At 42.5% G+C, this 19,716-nt stretch overlaps 1 protein-coding gene across 8 annotated transcripts in view; it reads left to right on the forward strand.

The window, feature by feature from the left end:
• The window catches only part of LOC129025025 (doublesex- and mab-3-related transcription factor C1), a 71,666-nt gene that overhangs the window by 19,085 nt on the left and 32,865 nt on the right, over nt 1-19,716 (forward strand). The window contains exon 1 of one of the 8 annotated variants that reach the window (XM_054472463.1): nt 11,437-12,445. The exons of 2 other annotated variants lie outside the window; for them this stretch is intronic. In XM_054472463.1, the coding sequence (XP_054328438.1) occupies nt 12,130-12,445 (316 nt within the window). In that variant the 5' untranslated portion in view covers nt 11,437-12,129. Of the gene's footprint in view, nt 1-11,436; nt 12,592-13,516; nt 13,713-19,716 lie in introns of those variants that run through there. 5 more of the 8 variants (XM_054472467.1, XM_054472464.1, XM_054472471.1 and 2 more) reach the window with 5 other exon arrangements.

Genomic DNA, 19,716 nt, shown 5'->3' on the forward strand with positions numbered 1-19,716 from the left:
GTTCCCTACAATGTTTTATTGGTCTATGTATCTGATTTTATGTCAGTGCCCTGTTGTATTGGTTGCTTTTGTATATTTCGAGGTCAGGTAGTGTGTTGTCTCCAGCTTTGTTCTTCCTGCTTGTGACTGGTTTGGCTATCAGCATCTTTTGTGGCTCCATACAAATATAGGATTTTTTTTTTCTATCCAGACTGTCATTGGTATTTTGACAGGGATGTCAAATGTCGAACATGGAGATCACTTTGGTTAATATGGACATTGTAACAATATTAATTCGTCCATGAATGTGGGATCTCTTTCCATTTATTTTTGTCCTCTTCGATTTCTTTTATCAGTGTTCTACAGTTTTCACTGTAGAGATCTTTCATCTCCTTGCTTAAGTTTATTGCTAGGATTTTATTTTTTATTTTTTTTGTGGCTATTGTAAGTGGAAGTACTTTCTTGATTTCTTTTTCAGATAGCTTGCTATATTGGCAAACAGACATGCTAGTGATTCCTGTATGCTGATTTTATATTCTGCAACTTTACCAAATTCAGTTATTAGTTCTAATAGTTACTTGGTGCAGTCTTTAGGGTTTTCTCTATATAAGACCACGTCATCTGTAAACAGGGACAATTTGACTTCCTCCTTTCAGGTTGGATGCTGTTATGGCTTGGCTGTGTCCCCACCCAAATCTCATCTTGGATTGTTGGCCCCATAATTGCCACGTGTTGTGGGAGGGACCTGGTGGGAGATAATAAAATCTTGGGGGCGGTTTCCCCCATACTGTTCTCGCGGTAGTGAATAAGTCTCACGAGATCTGTTGGTTTTATAAGGTGTTTCCCCGTTCGTTTGGCTCTCATTTTCTCTCTTGCCTGCCGACGTGTAAGATGTGCCTTTTGCCTTCCATCATGATTGTGAGGACTCCCTAGCCACGTGCAACTGTGAGTCCATTAAGCCTCTTTTTAAAAAATAAATTACCCACTCTCGGGTATGTCTTTATCAGCAGCGTGAGAACAGACTAATACAGGCACTCTTTATTTCTTTCTCTTGCCTAATTGCTCCGGCTAGAACTTCCAATACTAAGTTGAATTTAAGCAGTGAAAGTGAGCATTCTTTTCTTGTTACAAATCTTAGAGAAAAAGCTTCCAACTTTTTCCTATTCCGTATGATATTAGCTTTGGGTTTATCATATGTGGCCTTTATTTTGTTGAGGTATGTTTTTTACCTCTTTGCCCACTTTGCTGGGAGTTTCTATCATGGAGGGATGTTGACATTTTTTGAATGCTTCTCAGCATCTATTGAAATGAGCATATGGATTTTGTCCTTTGTTCTGTTGATGTGAGGCATCCCTTTTATTACATTGCACATATATTGAACCAACCTTGCATCCCTGGGATGAATCCCACTTGATCGTGATGGATGATGTTTTTAATGTGTTGCTAGTGTTTGGTTGAGGGTTTTCGCATCCATGCTTATTAGGGATATTGGTCTTTAGCTTTCTTGTTTTGTCATGTCCTCGTCTGGCTTTGGAATTACGGTAATGCTGGCCTCGTAAAATGCGTTTGAAAGTATTCCCTCCTCTTCATTTATTTGTTTGTTTGTTTGTTTGTTTTTAAGCCTTTGAGAAGAATTGGTACCAGTTCTTTACGTGTTTGGTAGAATTCACCAGCAAATCCATCAGGTCCTGGACTTTTCTTTGATGGGAGAGTGTTTACTCCTGCTTCAATGTCATTATTCCTTATTGTTTCTGTTCAGGTTTTCTATTTCTTTGTGATGCAATCTTGGTAGCTTGTATGTCTTCAGGAACTTATCTGTTTCTTCTAGATTTTGAATTTCTTGGCAGATGGTTGTTCATGATAGTCTCTTATCATCATCTCCACTGCTGTTGTGCCAGTTGTAATGTTTCCTTTTTTTATCTCTGTTTTTATTTGAGTCTTCTCTCTGTTTTCCTTAGTTAGTCTAGCTAAAGATTTGTCAACTTCTTTATCTTTTAAAAAGCTAACTCTTTGTTTTTTGATTTTTAAGTTGTTTTTAAAAAATCTCTACTTTGTTTATTTCTGCCCTGATCTTTGTTATTTCTTTTCTTCTGCTAACTTTGGGTTTTTTTGTTCTTTTTCTAGTTCCTTGGGGCGTAACATTAGGTTGTTTATTTGAGATATTTCCACTTCTGTTACACAGGCATTTATTGCTATAAACTTTCCTCTTAGAACTGCATTTGCTGTGTCCCATAGGATTTGGTATGTTGTGTTTCCATTTTCATTTGTCTCAAGGAATCTTTAAATTTCCTTTTTCCTTTTTAATTCCTTCATTGACCCATCCATTGTTCAGGAGCATGTTGTTTCATTTCCACGACTTTGCCCAGTTTCCAATATTCCCTCTGTTATTGATTATTTCACTGTGGTCAGAAAGTACTCAATGTGATTTTGATTTTTAAAAGTTTGTTAAGACTTGCTTTGTGAACTAACATATGGTCTATTCTGAGGAATGTTTCATGTGCTGTTGAGAAAAAATATGTATTCTGTGGCTTTTGGATGGAATGATCTGTACATATCTGTTAGGTCCATGGGGTCTAGAGTGCAGTTTAACGCCGACATTAATTTTCTGTTTGGTTAATTTTCTGTTTGGATGATCTGTCCACTGCTGAAAGTGGGGTATCAAAGTCCCTCACTATTATTGTATTATGGTCAATCTCTCCTTTCAGGTCTTTTAATATTTGCTTTACATATTTGGATGCCCTGGTGTTGGGTGCATATATATATAACAATTATAAATATATATATATTTACTATATATATATTTACAAAATATGTATATTTACAATGGTTAAAATATATGTATTTAACAAATATATATTACAATATATATTACAGTTGTTAAAATACATATATTTTGTAATATATATTACTATATATACAATTGTTACAAAAACATATGTATATATATACACACACATATATTTACAATTGTTATATCCTTTTGCTTTATTGACCTGTTTAACATCATATAATGGCCTTCTTTGTCTTTTTCTTTTTATGGTTCTTGACATAAAGTCTATTTTATCTGATCTAAATAGAGGTACTCCCACTCTGTTTCGGGTTCCATTTGCATGGAATGTCTGTCTCCAACCCTTTGCTTTCAGTCTGTGTGTGTCTTTGTCGGCGAAGTGAGTTTCTTTTAGACAGTATTTAGTTGGGGCTTGTGTTTTTAGCCACTCTATGTCTTTTTTTTTTTTTTTTTCTTTTACAAGTATTCATTCTGGTTGCTAAATGAAGTATAGACTAATGGAAGACACAAAAATATAAACAGGGAGATGGTTTACTTAGGAGGTTTTATTTTATTATCTGGGAAAGATAAGATGATGAGGCATTGCCTGAATCCTTCATTTCACTCTTTATCACAGTTGTTTTATGTTAGTTTAAAAACATTTAGTGGTCTCTAGGGTGGAAAAATAAAAGGCCAACCCATTTTAGTAGACAGTTGCCTTAGCTTCTGACACTCTATGTCTTTTAATTGGAGAACTTAGTCCATTTACATTCAAGTTTATCACTGACAGGTAAAAGTTTAACACTACCACTTTGTTACCTGTTTTCTGGTTTTTTTTTTTTTTTTTTGGTTGATCGGTTCTTCCTTTGTTTCGCTCTTACTGTCTTCTTTTGCTGTTATGTATTTTTCTCTAGTAGTAAATTTTGATTCCTTCCTATTTATATTTTAGTGTCCCTATTATAGGTTTTTGCTTCGTGGTTACCACGATGAGATGTACAGAATATGTCTTATAATTACAACGGGTTATTTTAAACAGATAGCAGTTTAACTTTAATCACAGGAAAAACGAACAAAAACAAACTCTACACTTTAACTCACCCCTCCCTCCACACTTTGACTTTTTGATGTTTTAAGTTACATCTTTTTGTATTCTTATCTCTTAACCAATTGTTGTAGCTATTACTGTTTTGAACAGTTTTGTCTTTTAGGTTTCACACTTAAGATATATTTGGCAACCCGCGATGACAATATTATAGCATTGTAAATTTGTCTGCTTTCTTACTATTACCTGTGAGTTTTATACCTTTGGATATTTTTTTCTTACATGTTAGTGTTCTTTTCTTTCAGACTGAAGAAACCCCGTTAGCATTTCTTGTAAGACAGGTGTTGTGTTCATGATTTTTCTCACCTTTTTTCTTTTCTTTCTTTTCTTTTTGTTTCAGGAAGTCTTTTTCTTTCTTTTTTTGTTGGAAGGATAGCTTTGCTGAATATGGTATTCTTGACTGACAGTTTTTTCCCCTTCATCATGTTGAATGTATCATTCCTCCCTTTCCTGGCCTGCAGGGTCTCTGGTGAGAAATCCACTGAAAGCTGTATTGGTGATCCATTGAGTGTGATATGTTGTTTTTGTTGTTTTCCTCTTGATGCTTTGAGCATTTTTCTTTGCCTTTGATTTGTTTAAATAATTTGAATATGGTGTGCCTTGGGGAATTTGTCTTTGGGTTGAATTTTATTTGTCACCTCTGAGCTTCCTGTGCCTGAATGCTGTGATCTTTCTCCAGATTTGGGAAATTTCAGCCATTATTTTTCTAAATATGCTTTCTAGACCTTGTATTTTTTTTTGTCTTCTTCAGTAATTTCTGTTATGCAGAGCCTAATCTTCTTGATGATGTCTTATAATTCTTAAAGTCCTTCTTCCCTCTTTTAAAATGCTTTTGTCTTTTTTCCTCCTCTATATATGTGCTGTCTTGGAGCTTACAGATTCTTTCCTCTGGTCAACTCTGCTGTTAAACCTTTCTAATGAGGTTTTCAGTTCAGTCACTGTATTCTCTATTTTAGGACTTCTGGGTTTTTTTTTTTTTTTAATTTTTTTTATTTCTTTGTCAATTTTTTTTGTTTTGTTCCTGGAGTGTTATTCAAATTTTATTTAGTTTGTTATCCATATTGTCATGTAATTCCCCAAACTTCTTTAGGATTATTCTGAATTGTCTGTCAGACATTCCATAGATCTTCAGTTTTTCTGGGTCTGTTACTGGAGTTTGGTTGGTTTCTTTTGGCGTGTCATATTTTGTGAGTTTTCACAATCCTTGTCTCTTTATGTTGATGTCTGTGTGTTTAAGGAGATGCTCACCTCTTCCAGGTTTTGCAGCTGCTCCTTGGTGGTGTTAAAACTTTACTACTTAATATTGGAACTTCATCCCTGGCCAGCTGTTGCTTTCAGTCTGGAAAAGACTTACTGTGAGCACCAGAACTTAAATGCTCCACTGGAACTATATTGCTGCCCTGCCACTGTTTCTTGGTCTGGGGAAGACTTAAGCGAACACTGGCCCATTATTGCCAACCTTTTAGTTCTTTCCAGGTCAAGGGAAGGCTCCACGTGATCACACGGGCTTAGTGGGAAATCTGGCCAGGGATTTGGGCCTTCCTGTGTGTTGCGCCCCCAGCAGTGCTATGGTTCTGGCCAGTCTCCTCAGCATTGGCATGCCCACTGATCGTGGCACAGAGCAGCTGCCAAGATCCACGTGAGAGTTGCTGTGATCAGTGCACCCACTTTCTGTTCCCAATTTACCCCAGGTGTTTCAGCTCTCTTCTGGAACTCTGAAGGGTACCCATGGGATAGGGCTGGAGGGGACTTCCCATGAAGATTCCCAGACTGGTGGGGAGGTCACATGTCCACTTCCAATTCCCTCCTTCCACCTCAGAAATTGTGGATCTAGAGAAATTCTCTGTGGGTAGCATTATGCTGGTTTGGGGGAGGAGGTGGCACAGTCTAACGTGACTGTTGTTCCTCTTACTGGTTGTGGTTTTTCTCAGTTTTGTCATCCCAGGAAGTTTCCTTGCTTCTCCCCCAAGTTCTAATGAAATCAGGGTGGTATTCTCGTCTTTGATTAATTTGTAGTTGTACTTTTGTGAGAAGAGTGGTACTGTGGGATCATCTGTTCAGCCTTCTTGCTGACGTCACTCCTCCTATTTACCCCAGTGTTCAAATGCAGAAAGCGAGGCTAAGAAAAGGTGCAGGGATTTGTCCCTAGATTCTAATCCAAGATCCCAACCTATGTGTGCCTAACTGGAAAGCTATGCAGTGACGCGGGCCCATGGCAGGCTATAGGCCAACATTCAAGCCCCATTCATACTGGCCTCCTCCTAGACACAGAGGGAACACAGCATGTAGCAGAACAAGCCCTCTTTTGTCCTCAGAGGCGTGTGCCTACTTCAAAGCCCACAAGACAAGGAATGGCAGAAGAAGGGGCATAATAATGGGCCTGCTGGACAGGACGCTGTAGTGAGGGTTGGGAGATCTGGGGGCCAGGACAAGACCCACCACTGACTGTGACTTTGTCTAAGCAACTGGCTCTCTCCTGGCCACTTCTCTAATAACCAGATAACAGTTCTGAGCCACCGTTGCAAGTGTCAGAAAGGTGGGTTCTTTGACCCCAGCTGGGATAAAAGGAAAGGGGGTGAGACATACCTCCAGCAATCATTTCAGCAGCCCATAGCTCTTATCAATGCAACCTCTCAGGCTTAGCAGCTATTGCTAGTATCATCATGATTTGCATGTAAATGACTGCTGCTGGATGATGATCTGGGGACAAATGGCATCCAACGCTTATCCCAAAGGGCCTGATCTCAAGGAACCTGATGGATGTTGCCTCTAGGCCTGGTACAACACCAGCTGCTCTGTGGAGGGGGCATCCCAAGTAATCTTCACAACCCCTCTGTGAGACGCTTTCCTTCCCGCCCCCACAAAGAGTAATAGCATCGGTCCTTCTCAACCACCCAGGACTGCTGTGAGGAGTAATGAGAAAGCTCCCAACAGCCCTGGAAGATATTAGAAAGTGAGATACACCTGCTATGTACCCGCAACAACAACAACAACAACAACAAAAAACAAGAACATGGGGAACATGATGCAAGTCCAACAGATTACTCATGCAGGCAATTGCAGAAAACATACCAGAGCTGTGTATTATGAGACAAATGGTCATCAATATTACTACTAATCATTAAATGCCCGCTGATGATACTATTCCCAGTGGAGTTACAAATGCCACCCAAAGAATCCGTAGCTCCTGTCCTCTCGGTAGATATGGATAGTCACTGTTACTGGGGACCAGGTTTTGCCTGGCACGCCCCCACACGTTTTATCCCATCTAGTTTTCACAGCAAGTAAATAAGACAAGTCTAGCTCCTACCTCTGGGAGGAGGCTGTTCACCCTCCCCTCACAATCCCCAGAGGACACTGATGAATAAGTAAACCAAGGCCAAAGCCTCCTAACCCATGCTCCATGGTGTGTGCCAGTGGTTTATGATGTCTCTGCAATACAGGTCTTGTCCGCCCTTAAGTGGCCAATTAGGGCCTGGGACAGCCTGCAAATATTACCCAACATGGTTGAGCACCACCAGTTTTGAGCCTCACCTTTACACCATACACCAAAACATACATGTGTTATCGTGTATGTAAAAAAACTCCAAACCAAGCCGAAACAAGAACAGGATGTGTATAAATTTCCTGAATGGGGTAGAATTCTGGTTATTTCCTGTGTAATTGCCAAGTATGTTCAACGTAGCTTCTCAGCAACCCATCAGCTATATGAAACTTGGCAGAACCGAAGACTAGACCCGATTTCTTCAGCCTTTCACTGAATTCTCCTCCTCCGCCTGTGATCCCTATCTTGGTCAATGGTACCCCAGGGCCACAAGTCACTCAAGCCAGAAACCTGGGTGTCATCCTTGGCCCCTCTCTGGACCTTGCCCCAGGCCCACCTCCAACCTAACACAGCACCATTCTATCTATCCTATGAAAAGCATCTCTCAAATAGTGCCACTTCCCTCCAAACCCTCTTCCACTAATTTTCCCCACAAACTTTAAAACCCACGAGTGAGTGAGTGCATTTTCTTTGGGCACAATTTCTCCCTACGCCCATCTATTTTCTGTGATTGAGACTAGGGGTGTCTAAAGATGGCCAGTGAATGAATAAAATTGACTGGCAGGGTCACAGAAACAAGCAAAGCCCACGTTGACCCTCACTGGCATGATCTCATTACACTTCCTCATGCTGGAGTCCCAGGAAAGCCAAGTCTCTCTTTGTAATCAGTGCAGTGAGGATGGGTCAGCCTTTTATGAGAGTGGCCTTGGAGCGTGTGCTCCCCCTTGGGATGGCTTAAAGGTTGAGCTGCCCACCCTGTGACGCTGAGGGCACCACTCTGGGGGTTCCAGCGAGATGCAGCTTTCCCCCTACAGGAAATAAAACAGATGAATGTGATTTGATATGACCAATGTGAGGTCCCATCACTCATTAGTATGTGTCTGGAAGGCCCACGGTTAGGCTCCATCTTTTGTAGGAGAGCAGCAGTCTTCCGACTGTTCTCAGGAGTACTCTGGCGGTCTGTAGAATTACCTCAGGTGACCATGGGGAGCACTGGAGGAGGGGCACGACAGATGCAGTTTTTTCCCCATTAGGTCGCACCATCATTTTACCAGTCAAAACAATTCCCCAGTGGGTGAAGTGTGGGAGGAGATTGGGCACTGTGTGGTGGGAACTGTCTCCAAGCACCCTGTTACCTGGGAACCCTGACTCCATGAATGTTTTAGCTTTGTTGCATGTGGGACTGCAAGTACAGTGTCCCCATCACCAAGAGCATGGGCTGTAACTCACAGTTCATTAGGACCCCCTAGATTTGTAGTTGGTGACAGTGGCTCTTAGACTGCGTTGCTGTAATGGAAGGGTCCTTGCCTCAGATCAACCAGGGACTGTATCTTGGCTCCCTCTTGTGCTGGCGATGGGACCTCAGAATGGTGATCACACCACTCACCTTGATCCGGATGGTGGAATAATAAAACAAAAGCATGTGACGCTCCTGTAACACAGCAGGCTGTGTAACATTTCATGGAGCTAAGTACAAATGTTGCTACCTCTGTAAGGCTGCCCAGGATTCACGGGAACATAGCACCAGAGAGATTGAGGACGGGTGGGGCAGAAAAACAAGCTTAATCTCTTGCTCACTCGCACAGTCCAATGGTCTTCTGTTCACCAGAAGTGCTGGGTGATCCTGGAGCAGTGGAATTTCTGACCCCACACCTTCTTCTGAGGCACTGCCCACTTTACTTTACTGACCTACCTGAGACATCTCTCAGGCACGGGGATTGTGAGGTGATGTAAACGCGGGTTGGGGGGAGGTGTAAGCAAAGGAGAAGAACTCATAACTCGGTCACAGTCATATTTCAGAAACAAAGGTGTAAAGCTGACGACCCGTGCCTTCCCCTATTGCTGACCTGTCTTTCCCCATTCCTGCATGTGATTGCCCTGTATGCTCAAATGGTTCATTATGCAACGGGTAATGGGCCTGCTCTCGAGATGCACGGGCATCTGTTTTGTGTCGCTGTAACAGAATACATGAGACTGCGTGATTTATAAACAAAAAAATATTTATTTAGCTCATGGTTCTGCAGGCTGGAAAGTTGAAGGGCATGGCCCTAGCTTCAGGCGAGGGCTTGTGTGCTGTGTCATAATGTGGTGAGGAAGGTCAAGGGGGAAGTGGACACATGCAATGAGAGAAAACCTGAGGGGCATCCTGGCTGTATAGCAACCTACTATCTTGGGCACTTTGTCCATTCCTACGAGCACTAATCCAGTCTCGCCAGAGCAAGAACTCACTCGCTACTGTGAGGAGAGCACCAAGACACCTACAAGGACAAAGGTGGAGCCCTCATAACCCAAACAACCGTGCACTAAGCCTCACCTCCCAGCACCACCACCTTGGGGACCAAATTTCAACATGAGTGGAATCTCCTGTGTATACGGGGCTGGCAGAGGAAAGCATCTTCTGCTGTGAGGCTGCAGAGTCCACTGGCCTGCACAATGGGGAAGGCAGGGAAGTCCGCATGGTCCATCCAACCCAAGAGGGCCTGAGGTGGACGATGGCAACTAGAGGTTGAATCAGCAGTGGAGGTGTTCCTTTCAGGAGATGATGCGTAGTGCTGTGTGTGGGAGTCAGTCAGCATCTGGTGGGTAGTGGGCATATGGTTCTGGGCAAAGCAGACTTGGACAATGTTAGGATCAGATTGGAGAGCCCTGGAGAGAGTTTGGTGCTGGGGAGCAGGGCTCCTTGTTGCTGAGTCTGACTACCTTTAAATCCCATCTCTGCCACTTGGGTTTCAAGTGTGACTGCCGAGTTGTGCCCTATCCACCAGATTTCCCCACATCATTTCTTGTTTCAACAAGTATTCGCATCCTAAATACACACACACAAGCACAAGCATGCCCATGCACATGCATGCACAGACTCTCCCTGACACTCCCTTACCAGTGCAATGACTGAGCTCATGGTTATGACAGCAGCTATGAAGGAACGAACACCCAACAAGCCCCCAGCCCTAGGGAGTTGGAACGCTGCTCCTCTTTTGGACTAAACATGGGGTTTAGGGCTAAACCCCATGATGTGAAGTCCTAGCCCCTTTTGGAGAAGCAGCAACATGGAGCTGAACTTCCCCCACTGAGTTAGGGCCCAGCTCAGGAGGACAGAGGCATTGTGGGGAGATAGGTGGTACCTGTGCCATCGAAAAAGCTGCAGAGACATGGGATCTAAAGAACTCCATCACTCCATAATTAACAGCTCTGTCTGTTCAGTACCCATGGGTCTCACCGTGGCTGTTCCCCAGGAATACAGGAAAAGGGCTGTGGGACTTCCAAATGCTGTCGCCTACCTGAACCTTACCCCAGCTGGATTTCATTTGAGCTTAAAGGCCCTGGACCTCTGAAGAACCAGAGGGTGAGTAATTCACCCAGCAGGCCCTAAGAAAGCATTTTTTTTTTTTCTCTCCTGGCTTTGCACAGGGGACTACATGAGACAGGGGAGGGGGAGAGAGAATTTTGGTGTTCCTGTGTCCTAGTTAGGCTTCTTGATGCTAAAAAGCACATCCAATATCCTTGTCCATTTACTTTGGTGACTCCTGGTGCTGCAGTTTCTAACAAGGCCTCCTCCATGGTTGTTAGTTAACAGGGACAATTATGCTCCAACTGCCCCCCTTTCAGAATTCTCCTGCTGATACTGTGTTGCAACACATATCAAGGTCACCTTAGGAAGGCAAAAGAAAAAAAAATCAAGTCCTCATGTTATGGAAAGGAACAATGCATAGTTGGAGACAAGGCCGTCTGTTGGAAGGGGTCTCTGTCTTGTGGTGGGGTAGGGGGGCTTGGGAGCTCTTTGTCAGTATAGGGGTTAACACCTTTTCTGAGATCCACAGATTCTTCCTCCACATGACCCTCTCGCCTCTGCATGTAAACACCGCCCAGTTTTCCTCAGATATGAAGAATGTGTGCATTGCTGGGGGTAAAAGAGATGTTATTCCGTCCTCATTCCTGCATGTAAGTGCCCCGCCAGGGTCAGAGCTGTGAGCCGTGGAAGACTCACCGTTGATTGGCTACAGCCCATTGCCACCAGGACCTAGTAACAAGCAGCGCTGCCTCGAGGAGGAGGGGGGACAGCCTAACAGGGCTAAGGAAGATGCTAGCTCTCTCCCTTCACAACCCCACCACCGCCAAAGCTGACCACCCCCAGTTCAGCCAACGTGTTGAAAGTTACATCAAATGCCACAAAGCAAAAACAGTCAAGCGTGCCAGCATTTATTTCAGGCCCGGTGACCGGGACACTGGGGCGAGCAGGGGCATGGAGCAGCAGAGGGGGCTCGGTCACCGTTCACGCCTGTGTCTGTGGCTCCGGTGGTCTCAGATTCCGAGTGCCCGGTGTCCTCCCCTAGGGAGGAGAGCAGAGTGACAAGTGGACCCTCGGGAGCCCTGGGGATTTCTGACTTGGCCTGAGGTTCTCTTGGTGGAACAGGAAGGGGAGGCGGATGGGCTTGGTGGTGAGCAGTGAGAGAGGCAGAGGCTGGCTCCGAAGGAGCTCTCGCCTGAAGCACTTGGTGAAACATGCCAGGGCCCTCGGGAACCGGCTCCTCCGAGACCCTCGCAGAAGAGCAGGTTCCCTGGGCAAGCCTGTGCCACTGGATGGGTCCTCCGCGGTGTCAGACACAGCCACCCATTCCTCAGGGTCTTTTTGCGGCCCTTTCACATTCTGAAAGACAGACTCAATAGCTGGATCCTGATGATCCCTCCCATCCCTGGCTTCCCTTACGCAACTGTTGTGTGCATCTCCGGCCCTCTTCCATGGGTTGGGGATGCAGCAGTGACCTGCACAGACCAAAGCCCAGCCTCCTAGGGGACATTCCAGGACAATGGAGGGAAGCCAGACTCACCAGGTCAGCAGGTGGAAGGAAGGGAGTGAAGATCATGCTTCCAGGAGTGTGCGATATGCCGGTAGGGACCAACAGGACTTCAATGAAGACACCGGCGAAGCTCGTCACTCTGCCGGGTGCAAAGAGGCCGAGGGCCTGCCGCCTCCACGCCCCATTCAGCCCCTCTGCCCCTGCCCCATCGTCCCTCCCCCCTACAGTCTCGTGCTCCAGCAGCGGATACATTTCTGGTATGTCACATTCCGTTTGTTTCTGTATCTCGTACTCCCACTCTTCCAATCTTTCTTTCCTTTGCTTCTTCTTCCTGGCCCTCTCAGCAGGCTCGAGCCACGTTTCTCCTTGCCGAGCAGAAAAAGCAGAGGTCTTCAAGCTGGTGGTGAGTCATCATTTGGTGGGGATGCCACAGACCCGAGTGTCCATGTGGGTGCTCTCCTGCCTTTGATTCACAGGATTATGTACATGGATGCCCTGGGCAGGTGTATGAGTCCAAATGAATCGTCACAGCAAGGAGAGTGAGCTGGGTAATGGTATCCAGAGTCCAAATCAACAGCAGTTTTCTTTCCAGAGGTTTATGTGAGACTCCACGTCTGTGTAACAGTCAGTATCAGGTGGTTTAGGGCCTGGAGGGCTTGGAAAATGTGAGAGAGAGGGAGAGGTGAAGGGCCTGGGCTGGGGTGAGTTGAAAGTAGAACAGCCGACCAGCCTGGGCAGCATAGGGAGACCCCACCCCCACAGAAAATTTCAAAAGTAGCCTGGCATGGTGGCACACACCTGTAGCCCCACCTACTCAGGAGGCTGAGCAGGGAGGATTGCTTGAGCCTGGGAGGCGGAGGCTGCAATGAGCTGTGATGGCACCACTCCACTGCACTCCAGCCTGGGAGACAGAAGGAGACTCTGTCTCAAAAACAAACTGACAAATCAAACAAACAAACAAAAGAAAGTAGAAGAGCAGAGGTGAAAGCTCCTTGTTGCCTAGTCTTGCTATGTCAAAATCAGGCTCTGACATTTGGGTTACAAGCAATGCTGCCAAGTTATGCCCCCTGTTTACTAACCAGGTCTGTGGGGTCTGCACCGCTGACTTCACAGGAGCTCCCTGCAAACAGTACCCTGAAGGGAAAGTGGAAGTAGGTGGCCTCAGAGCCTTTATTTGGCTTTTGAAATAATAGTGCTGTTTAGGAAGGCATCTCTTACATAATCCTGAGGCTACAGAATTGATCTCTGTGAGCCTATCATGGGCCGTGCCCTGAATGAGGCTCTGCTTCAAGCTCTTCTGTGAGGGAGAAACCGAGAGAGGCATGAATGTAACAGAGAGTGGTGGAGGGACGTTTATGGGGCTATGGGAGGACTGAGGAGGCGGGCAGTCACTCAGCCTTGGGAATTGGAACGGAGTCAGTGAAGAGTTCCCAGAGGAGGCGTGCCTGAAAGGAGGGACAAAAGAAATTGGCCAAGAAATAGAGAAAAGGGAGAGCATCACAAGTAGAAACCCAAGACAATACCGTGAGTTTTTGCAACTGAAAATATGTAGGCCTGGTTTTCTGTTCTAGGGTTTAATAGAAGTCAAAGTCAGTCACGAGGTTCCAGTCCAGGAACCTGAAAAGCTGTGCCTCACAGAGACACTGAACCCTGGTTTTTGAGAACCCAAAGTGTATATTTTTAATAGAATTTTGATAGCAGTCCATTGATCATTTTTCCAGTGTGATTCATGCTTCATGTGTCCTACCTAAGATATTGTTGCCAAGCCTCACAACAGAGATTTTCTCTTCTGTTGTTTGTAGGTTTTAATATTTTGCAATTTACACTTAGATCTAGGATTTATTTTGAATTAATGCCTGCATGAAGTGTGAATAATGTCGGGATGAATGGTGAGATATTGAAGTTGTTTGGGTCTTCCGTAAAGAGATCTACTTTTTCCAGCACTATTAGTTAATTGTCAGCTAATTTAACTATCTTTGAGCCTTTATTAGAAATCAACTTACTATATATATGTAAGTCTACTTCTAGCCCTTCTTCTACTTCATCCAATGATCCCTATGTGAATTCTTAAGGTCATACCAGGCTGTCATGATTACCATGTCTTTATATTAAGTCAGAGACTTTGGTGATGTAAGTCCTTCATGTTTGTTCTTTTCCAAATGGCTTTGGATCTTCTATGTCGTTTGCATTGATATATAACTTTTGAGAAACAGTTCTTCACTTTAATTATGATTATGGTGAGCCTATAGATCAACTACTTGAGAATTGACATCTTAACCTGAGTCTTCTGATCAATGAACATTATATATCTCTGTTTATTTAGGTCTTCACTTTCTCTCGCCAGTATTTTATAGTGGTCTGCATACAGGTCTTTCACATATTACATTAAAATTCTCAATAGATGCCTCATTTGTTTTGCTGTAATTATAAATGACATTTTAAATAGGGTCATCTCCAATTACTTGTTCCCAGTATGTTGAAATACAGTGGGTTTTTGTATGTTGAGTTTCTGTCTTGTAACTTTGTTATGTGACTTGTTAGGTCTAGGAGATGTTTATCCCCGCATTCCTTAGTATTTTGTATATAGACTATCATGCTATTTGTAAATGGAAAGGTTTTTTTTATTCCTTCCTATTCAATCTGTATGCCTTTTATTTATTTTCCTTGGCTCATTGCACTAGCTGGGACCTCAAGGATAATTGTATACACATAGTAAGAGTCTGCCTTATTTTTAATCTTATGGGAGAAGCATTCAGTATTTCACCATTAGACATGGTGCCAGCTGCAGGTTTTTTGTAGGAGTACTTTATTAGGTTGAGGACGTTGCTTTATGTACTTATCAAGTGGTTTGGGTTTTTTGGTCATGAATGGGTGTTTTATGTTATCAAATTACTTTTCTGTTATATATCTGGATAATAAATGCTTTTTCTTTTATTCCATTAATATGGTGAAATATATTCACGGATTTTTAATGGTAAAATGACCTTATATTCCCAGGACACACTGTGCTTGGTAATAGATTATTTTTTTTCATGTATTATTGGATTCAAGTTGCTAAAATTTTATCAAGGAGTTTTGTATCTATGCTCATTAGGAACACTGGTTTGTAGTACTTTTTTTTTCTTCTGGTATCTTTTTTCTATTTATTTTTTAAATAAAAGTAATGCTGCCATCATAAAATGAACTGGAAAGTGTTCCCTCCTGTATTTTCTAAAAGTGTTCTTTTGGGACTGCTACTATGTTTTCTTTAAATGTATGATACTGCTAACCAGTAAATCTATTGAAGACTGAAGTTTTCTTTATGATTTACAAATTCGGTTTAAAAAAGTCTCCACATAACCATTCTTTTAACCTTAACAAGGTCTTTAGGGATGATTACCAATTAATTAGAAGAGTGTGCTTAAAAAATTTTCCTCAGCGTTTAAATGTCTTATTTTCTTTCTTCTTTTCTTTAATTTGTATTTTTCTTTATTTCTTCTAAAAAAATTAACGGGATACATGTGCAGAACGTGCGGGTTTGTTACATAAGTATACGTGTGCCATGGTGGTTTGCTGCACCTATTGACCCATCCTCTAAGTTGCCTCCCCTCATCCCTACCCCCCAACAGGTCCTGGTGTGTGTCCTTCCCCTCTCTGTGTCCATGTATTCTCATTGTTCAACTTCCACTTCTGAGTGAGAACGTGCGGTGTTTGGTTTTCTGTTCCTGTGTTAGCTTGCTGAGAATGATGGTTTCCAGCTTCATCCATGTCCCTGCAAAGGACATGATCCCACTCCTTTCTATGGCTACGTAGTATTCTATGGTGTATATGTACCACATTTTCTTTATCCAGTTCATCATTGATGGACACTTGAGTTGGTTCCAAGTCTTTGCTATTGTAAATAGTGCCTGCAATAAACATACGTGTGCATGTATCTTTATAGTAGAATGATTTATATTCCTTTGGGTATATATCCAATAATGGGATTGCTCGGTCAAATGGTATTGCTGGTTCTAGATCCTTGAGGAATCACCACACTGTCTTCCACGATGGTTGAACTAATTTACGTTCCCACCGACAGTGTAAAAGCGTTCCCATTTCTCCACAGCCTCGCCAGCATCTATCGTTTCTTGACATTTCTAATAATCGCCATTCTGACTGGCATAAGTTGGTATCTCATTGTGGTTTTGATTTGCATTTCTCTGATGATGAGTGATGTTGAGCTTTTTTTCATATGTTTGTTGGCCGTGTAAATGTCTTCTTTTGAGAAGTGTCTGTTCATATCCTTTGTCCACTTTTTGATGGGATTGTTTGTTTTTTTTCTTGTAAATTTGTTTAAGTGCCCTGTAAATTCTGGATATTAGCCCTTTGTCGGATGGGTAGATTGCAATGATTTTCTCCCGTTCTGTAGGTTGCCTGTTCATTCTGATGATCATTTCTTTTGCTGTGCAGAAGCTCTTTAGTTTAATTAGATTCCATTTGTCAATTTTGGTTTTTGTTGCAATTGCTTTTGGCGTTTTCGTCATGAAGTCTTTGCCCATTCCTATGTCCTGAATAGTATTGCCTAGGTTTTCTTCTAGGGTTTTTATGGTTTTGGGTTTTACATTTAAGTCTTTAATCCGTCTTGAGTTAATTTTTGTATAAGGTCTGAGGAAGGGATCCAGTTTCTGTTTTCTGCGTATGGCTAGCCAGTTTTCCCAGCACCATTTATTTAATAGGAGATCCTTTCCCCTTGTTTTTGTCAGGTTTTTCGAAGATCAGATGGTTGTAGATGTGTGGTGTTATTTCTGCGGTCTCTATTCTGTTCCGTTGGTCTATATGTCTGTTTTGGTACCAGTACCATGCTGTTTTGGTTACTGTAGCCTTGTAGTATGGTTTGAAGTCAGGTAGCATGATGCCCCCAGTTTTGTTCTTCTTGCTTAGGATTGTCTTCGCTATATGGGGTCTTCTTTGATTCCATATGAAACTTAAAGTAGTTTTTCTTCTAGTTCTGTGAAGAAAGTCAATGGTCTTGATGGGAATAGCATGGGATCTATAAATTACTTTGGGCAGTATGGCCATTTTCACGATATTGATTCTTCCTATCCATGAGCATGGAATGTTCTTCCATTTGTGTCCTCTCTTATTTCCTTGAGCAGTGGTTTGTAGTTCTCCTTGAAGAGGTCCTTCACATCCCTTGTGAATTGTATTCCTAGGTATTTTATTTTCTTTGTAGCAATTGTGAACGGGAGTTCACTCATGATTTGGCTCTCTGCTTGTCTATTATTGGTGTATAGGAATGCTTGTGATTTTTGCACATAGATTTTTGTATCCTGAGACTTTGCTGAAGTTGCTTACCAGCTGAAGGAGATTTTGGGCTGAGACGATGGAGTTTTCTAAATATACTGTCAATTTGAGTTAGTCTCTTCTTATTTGAGTACCCTTTATTTCTTTCTCTTGCCTGATTGTCCCGGCCAGAACTTCCAATTCTATGTTGAATAGGAGTGGTGAGAGAGGGCATCCTTGTCTTGTGCCGGTTTTCAAAGGGAATGTTTCCATGTTTGTCATAAATAGCTCTTATTGTTTTGAGACGTGTTCCATCAATACCTAGTTTATCGAGAGTTTTCAGCATGAAGGGGTGTTGAATTTTATTGGAGGTCTTTTCTGCGACTATTGAGATAATCATGTGCTTTTTGTCATTGGTTCTGTCTATGTGATGGATTACGTTTACTGATTTGCATATGTTGAAGTAGCCTTGCATCCCAGGGATGAAGCCGACTTGATCGTGGTGGATGAGCTTTTTGATGTGCTGCGGGATTCGGTTTGGCAGTATTTTATTGAGAGCTTTTGTGTGGATGTTCATCAGGGATATTGGCCTGAAATTTTCTTTATTTGTTGTGTCTCTTCCAAGTTTTGAAATCAGGATGATGCTGGCCTCATAAAATGAGTTAGGGAGGAGTCCCTCTTTTTCTATTGTTGGAAATACTTTCAGAAGGAATGGTACCAGCTCCTCTTTGTACCTCTGGTAGAATTTGGCTGTGAATCCGTCTGGTCCTGGGCTTTTGTTGGTCAGTAGGCTATTAGTTACTGCCTCAATTGTAATTTTCCTTTTAATGTGGTGCATCACATTAATTAATTTGCACGTGTTGAACCACCCTTGCTTGCTTCCCAGAAATAAATCCTGCTTAGTCATGGTGAACGATCCGTTTAATGTGCTCCTGAGTTTGGTTTGCTCGTATTTTGTTGAGAATTTCTGCATCTATGTTCATCAGAGATACTGTCCTCCTGCTTCCTTTTCTTGAAGAGTTTTCATCAGGCTTTGGTATCAGGGTGACCTGGCCTCATAGAACGAACTTGAGAGCATTCTCTCTTCTTCAAGCTTTGGAAAGCGTTTGAGAAGGTTTGGGGTTAATTTTCTTTAAATGCTTGGTAGAATTCACCAGGGAAGCCATCTGGTCCTTAGCTTTTCTTTAATGGGAGGTTTTTGATTACTGATCCAATCTCCTTACTCCTTATTGGTCTGTACAGATTTTCTGTTTTTTTAATGATGCAGGCTTGGTTGGTTGCATGCATCTGTGAATTTATCCACTTCTGGGCTGACCCATTTATTGCTGCGTAATTGTTCACAGTTGTCTCTTATGGTTCTTTTTATATTTCTGGCATCAATTGTAAAGTCTCTTCTTTCATTTCTGATTTTATTTCCCTGATTCTTCTCTCTTTTCTTCTTATTTAGTCTGGCTAAAGGTTTGTTAATTTTGTTTATCTTTTCAAAAAACCAACTCTTATTTTCATTGATTATTTTCCTGTGGTCTTCTATTCCCTATTTTGTTTATTTCTGCTCTAATTTTTATTATTTCATTCTTTCTGCTAACTTTGGAGTTAGTTTGTTCTTCTTTTCCTAGTTCCTGGAGATAAAAAGTAAATTTAGGCCAGGCGCCGTGGCTCACGGCCTGTAATTCCAGCACTTTGGGAGGCCGAGGCGGGTGGATCATGAGGTGAGGTGATTGAGACCATCCTGGCCAGCATGGTGAAACCCCGTCTCTACTAAAATACAAAAAATTAGCCGGGCGTGGGCGCCTGCAGTCCCAGCTACTCGGGAGGCTGAGGCAGGAGAATGGCTTGAACCCAGGAGGCAGAGGTTGCAGTAAGCTGAGATTGCGCCACTGCACTCCAGCCTGGCAACAGAGCGAGACTCCATCTCAAAATAAAATAATAAATAAATAAATAAAATTAAAATTAAAATTAAAAATAAATGTAATGGACATCAATATATTTTGTTTAAATCTATGTACTTGATGTTTGTTTTCTATTTTCCCATTTGTTCTTTACTCCTCTCATCCGTTTTTTTTCATCTCATCACATTTTGGTTGGGCGTTTTAGGATTCCATTTGTCTTCACTACTGTCTTATTAGCTGTATCTATTTCAATTTATTTAAATGGTTGCTCAACTTATCACACTCTATCTTCAAGTAATACTATAGCGTTTCACATACAATGTTTGAATCTCACTGGAGTATACCTTATTTTTCTCCTCTTTTTTTTTTGCAGTGCTATTGTTACGCATTTTATT

Source organism: Pongo pygmaeus, chromosome X (assembly GCF_028885625.2).
Source record: "Pongo pygmaeus isolate AG05252 chromosome X, NHGRI_mPonPyg2-v2.0_pri, whole genome shotgun sequence".
NCBI lineage: Eukaryota > Metazoa > Chordata > Mammalia > Primates > Hominidae > Pongo > Pongo pygmaeus.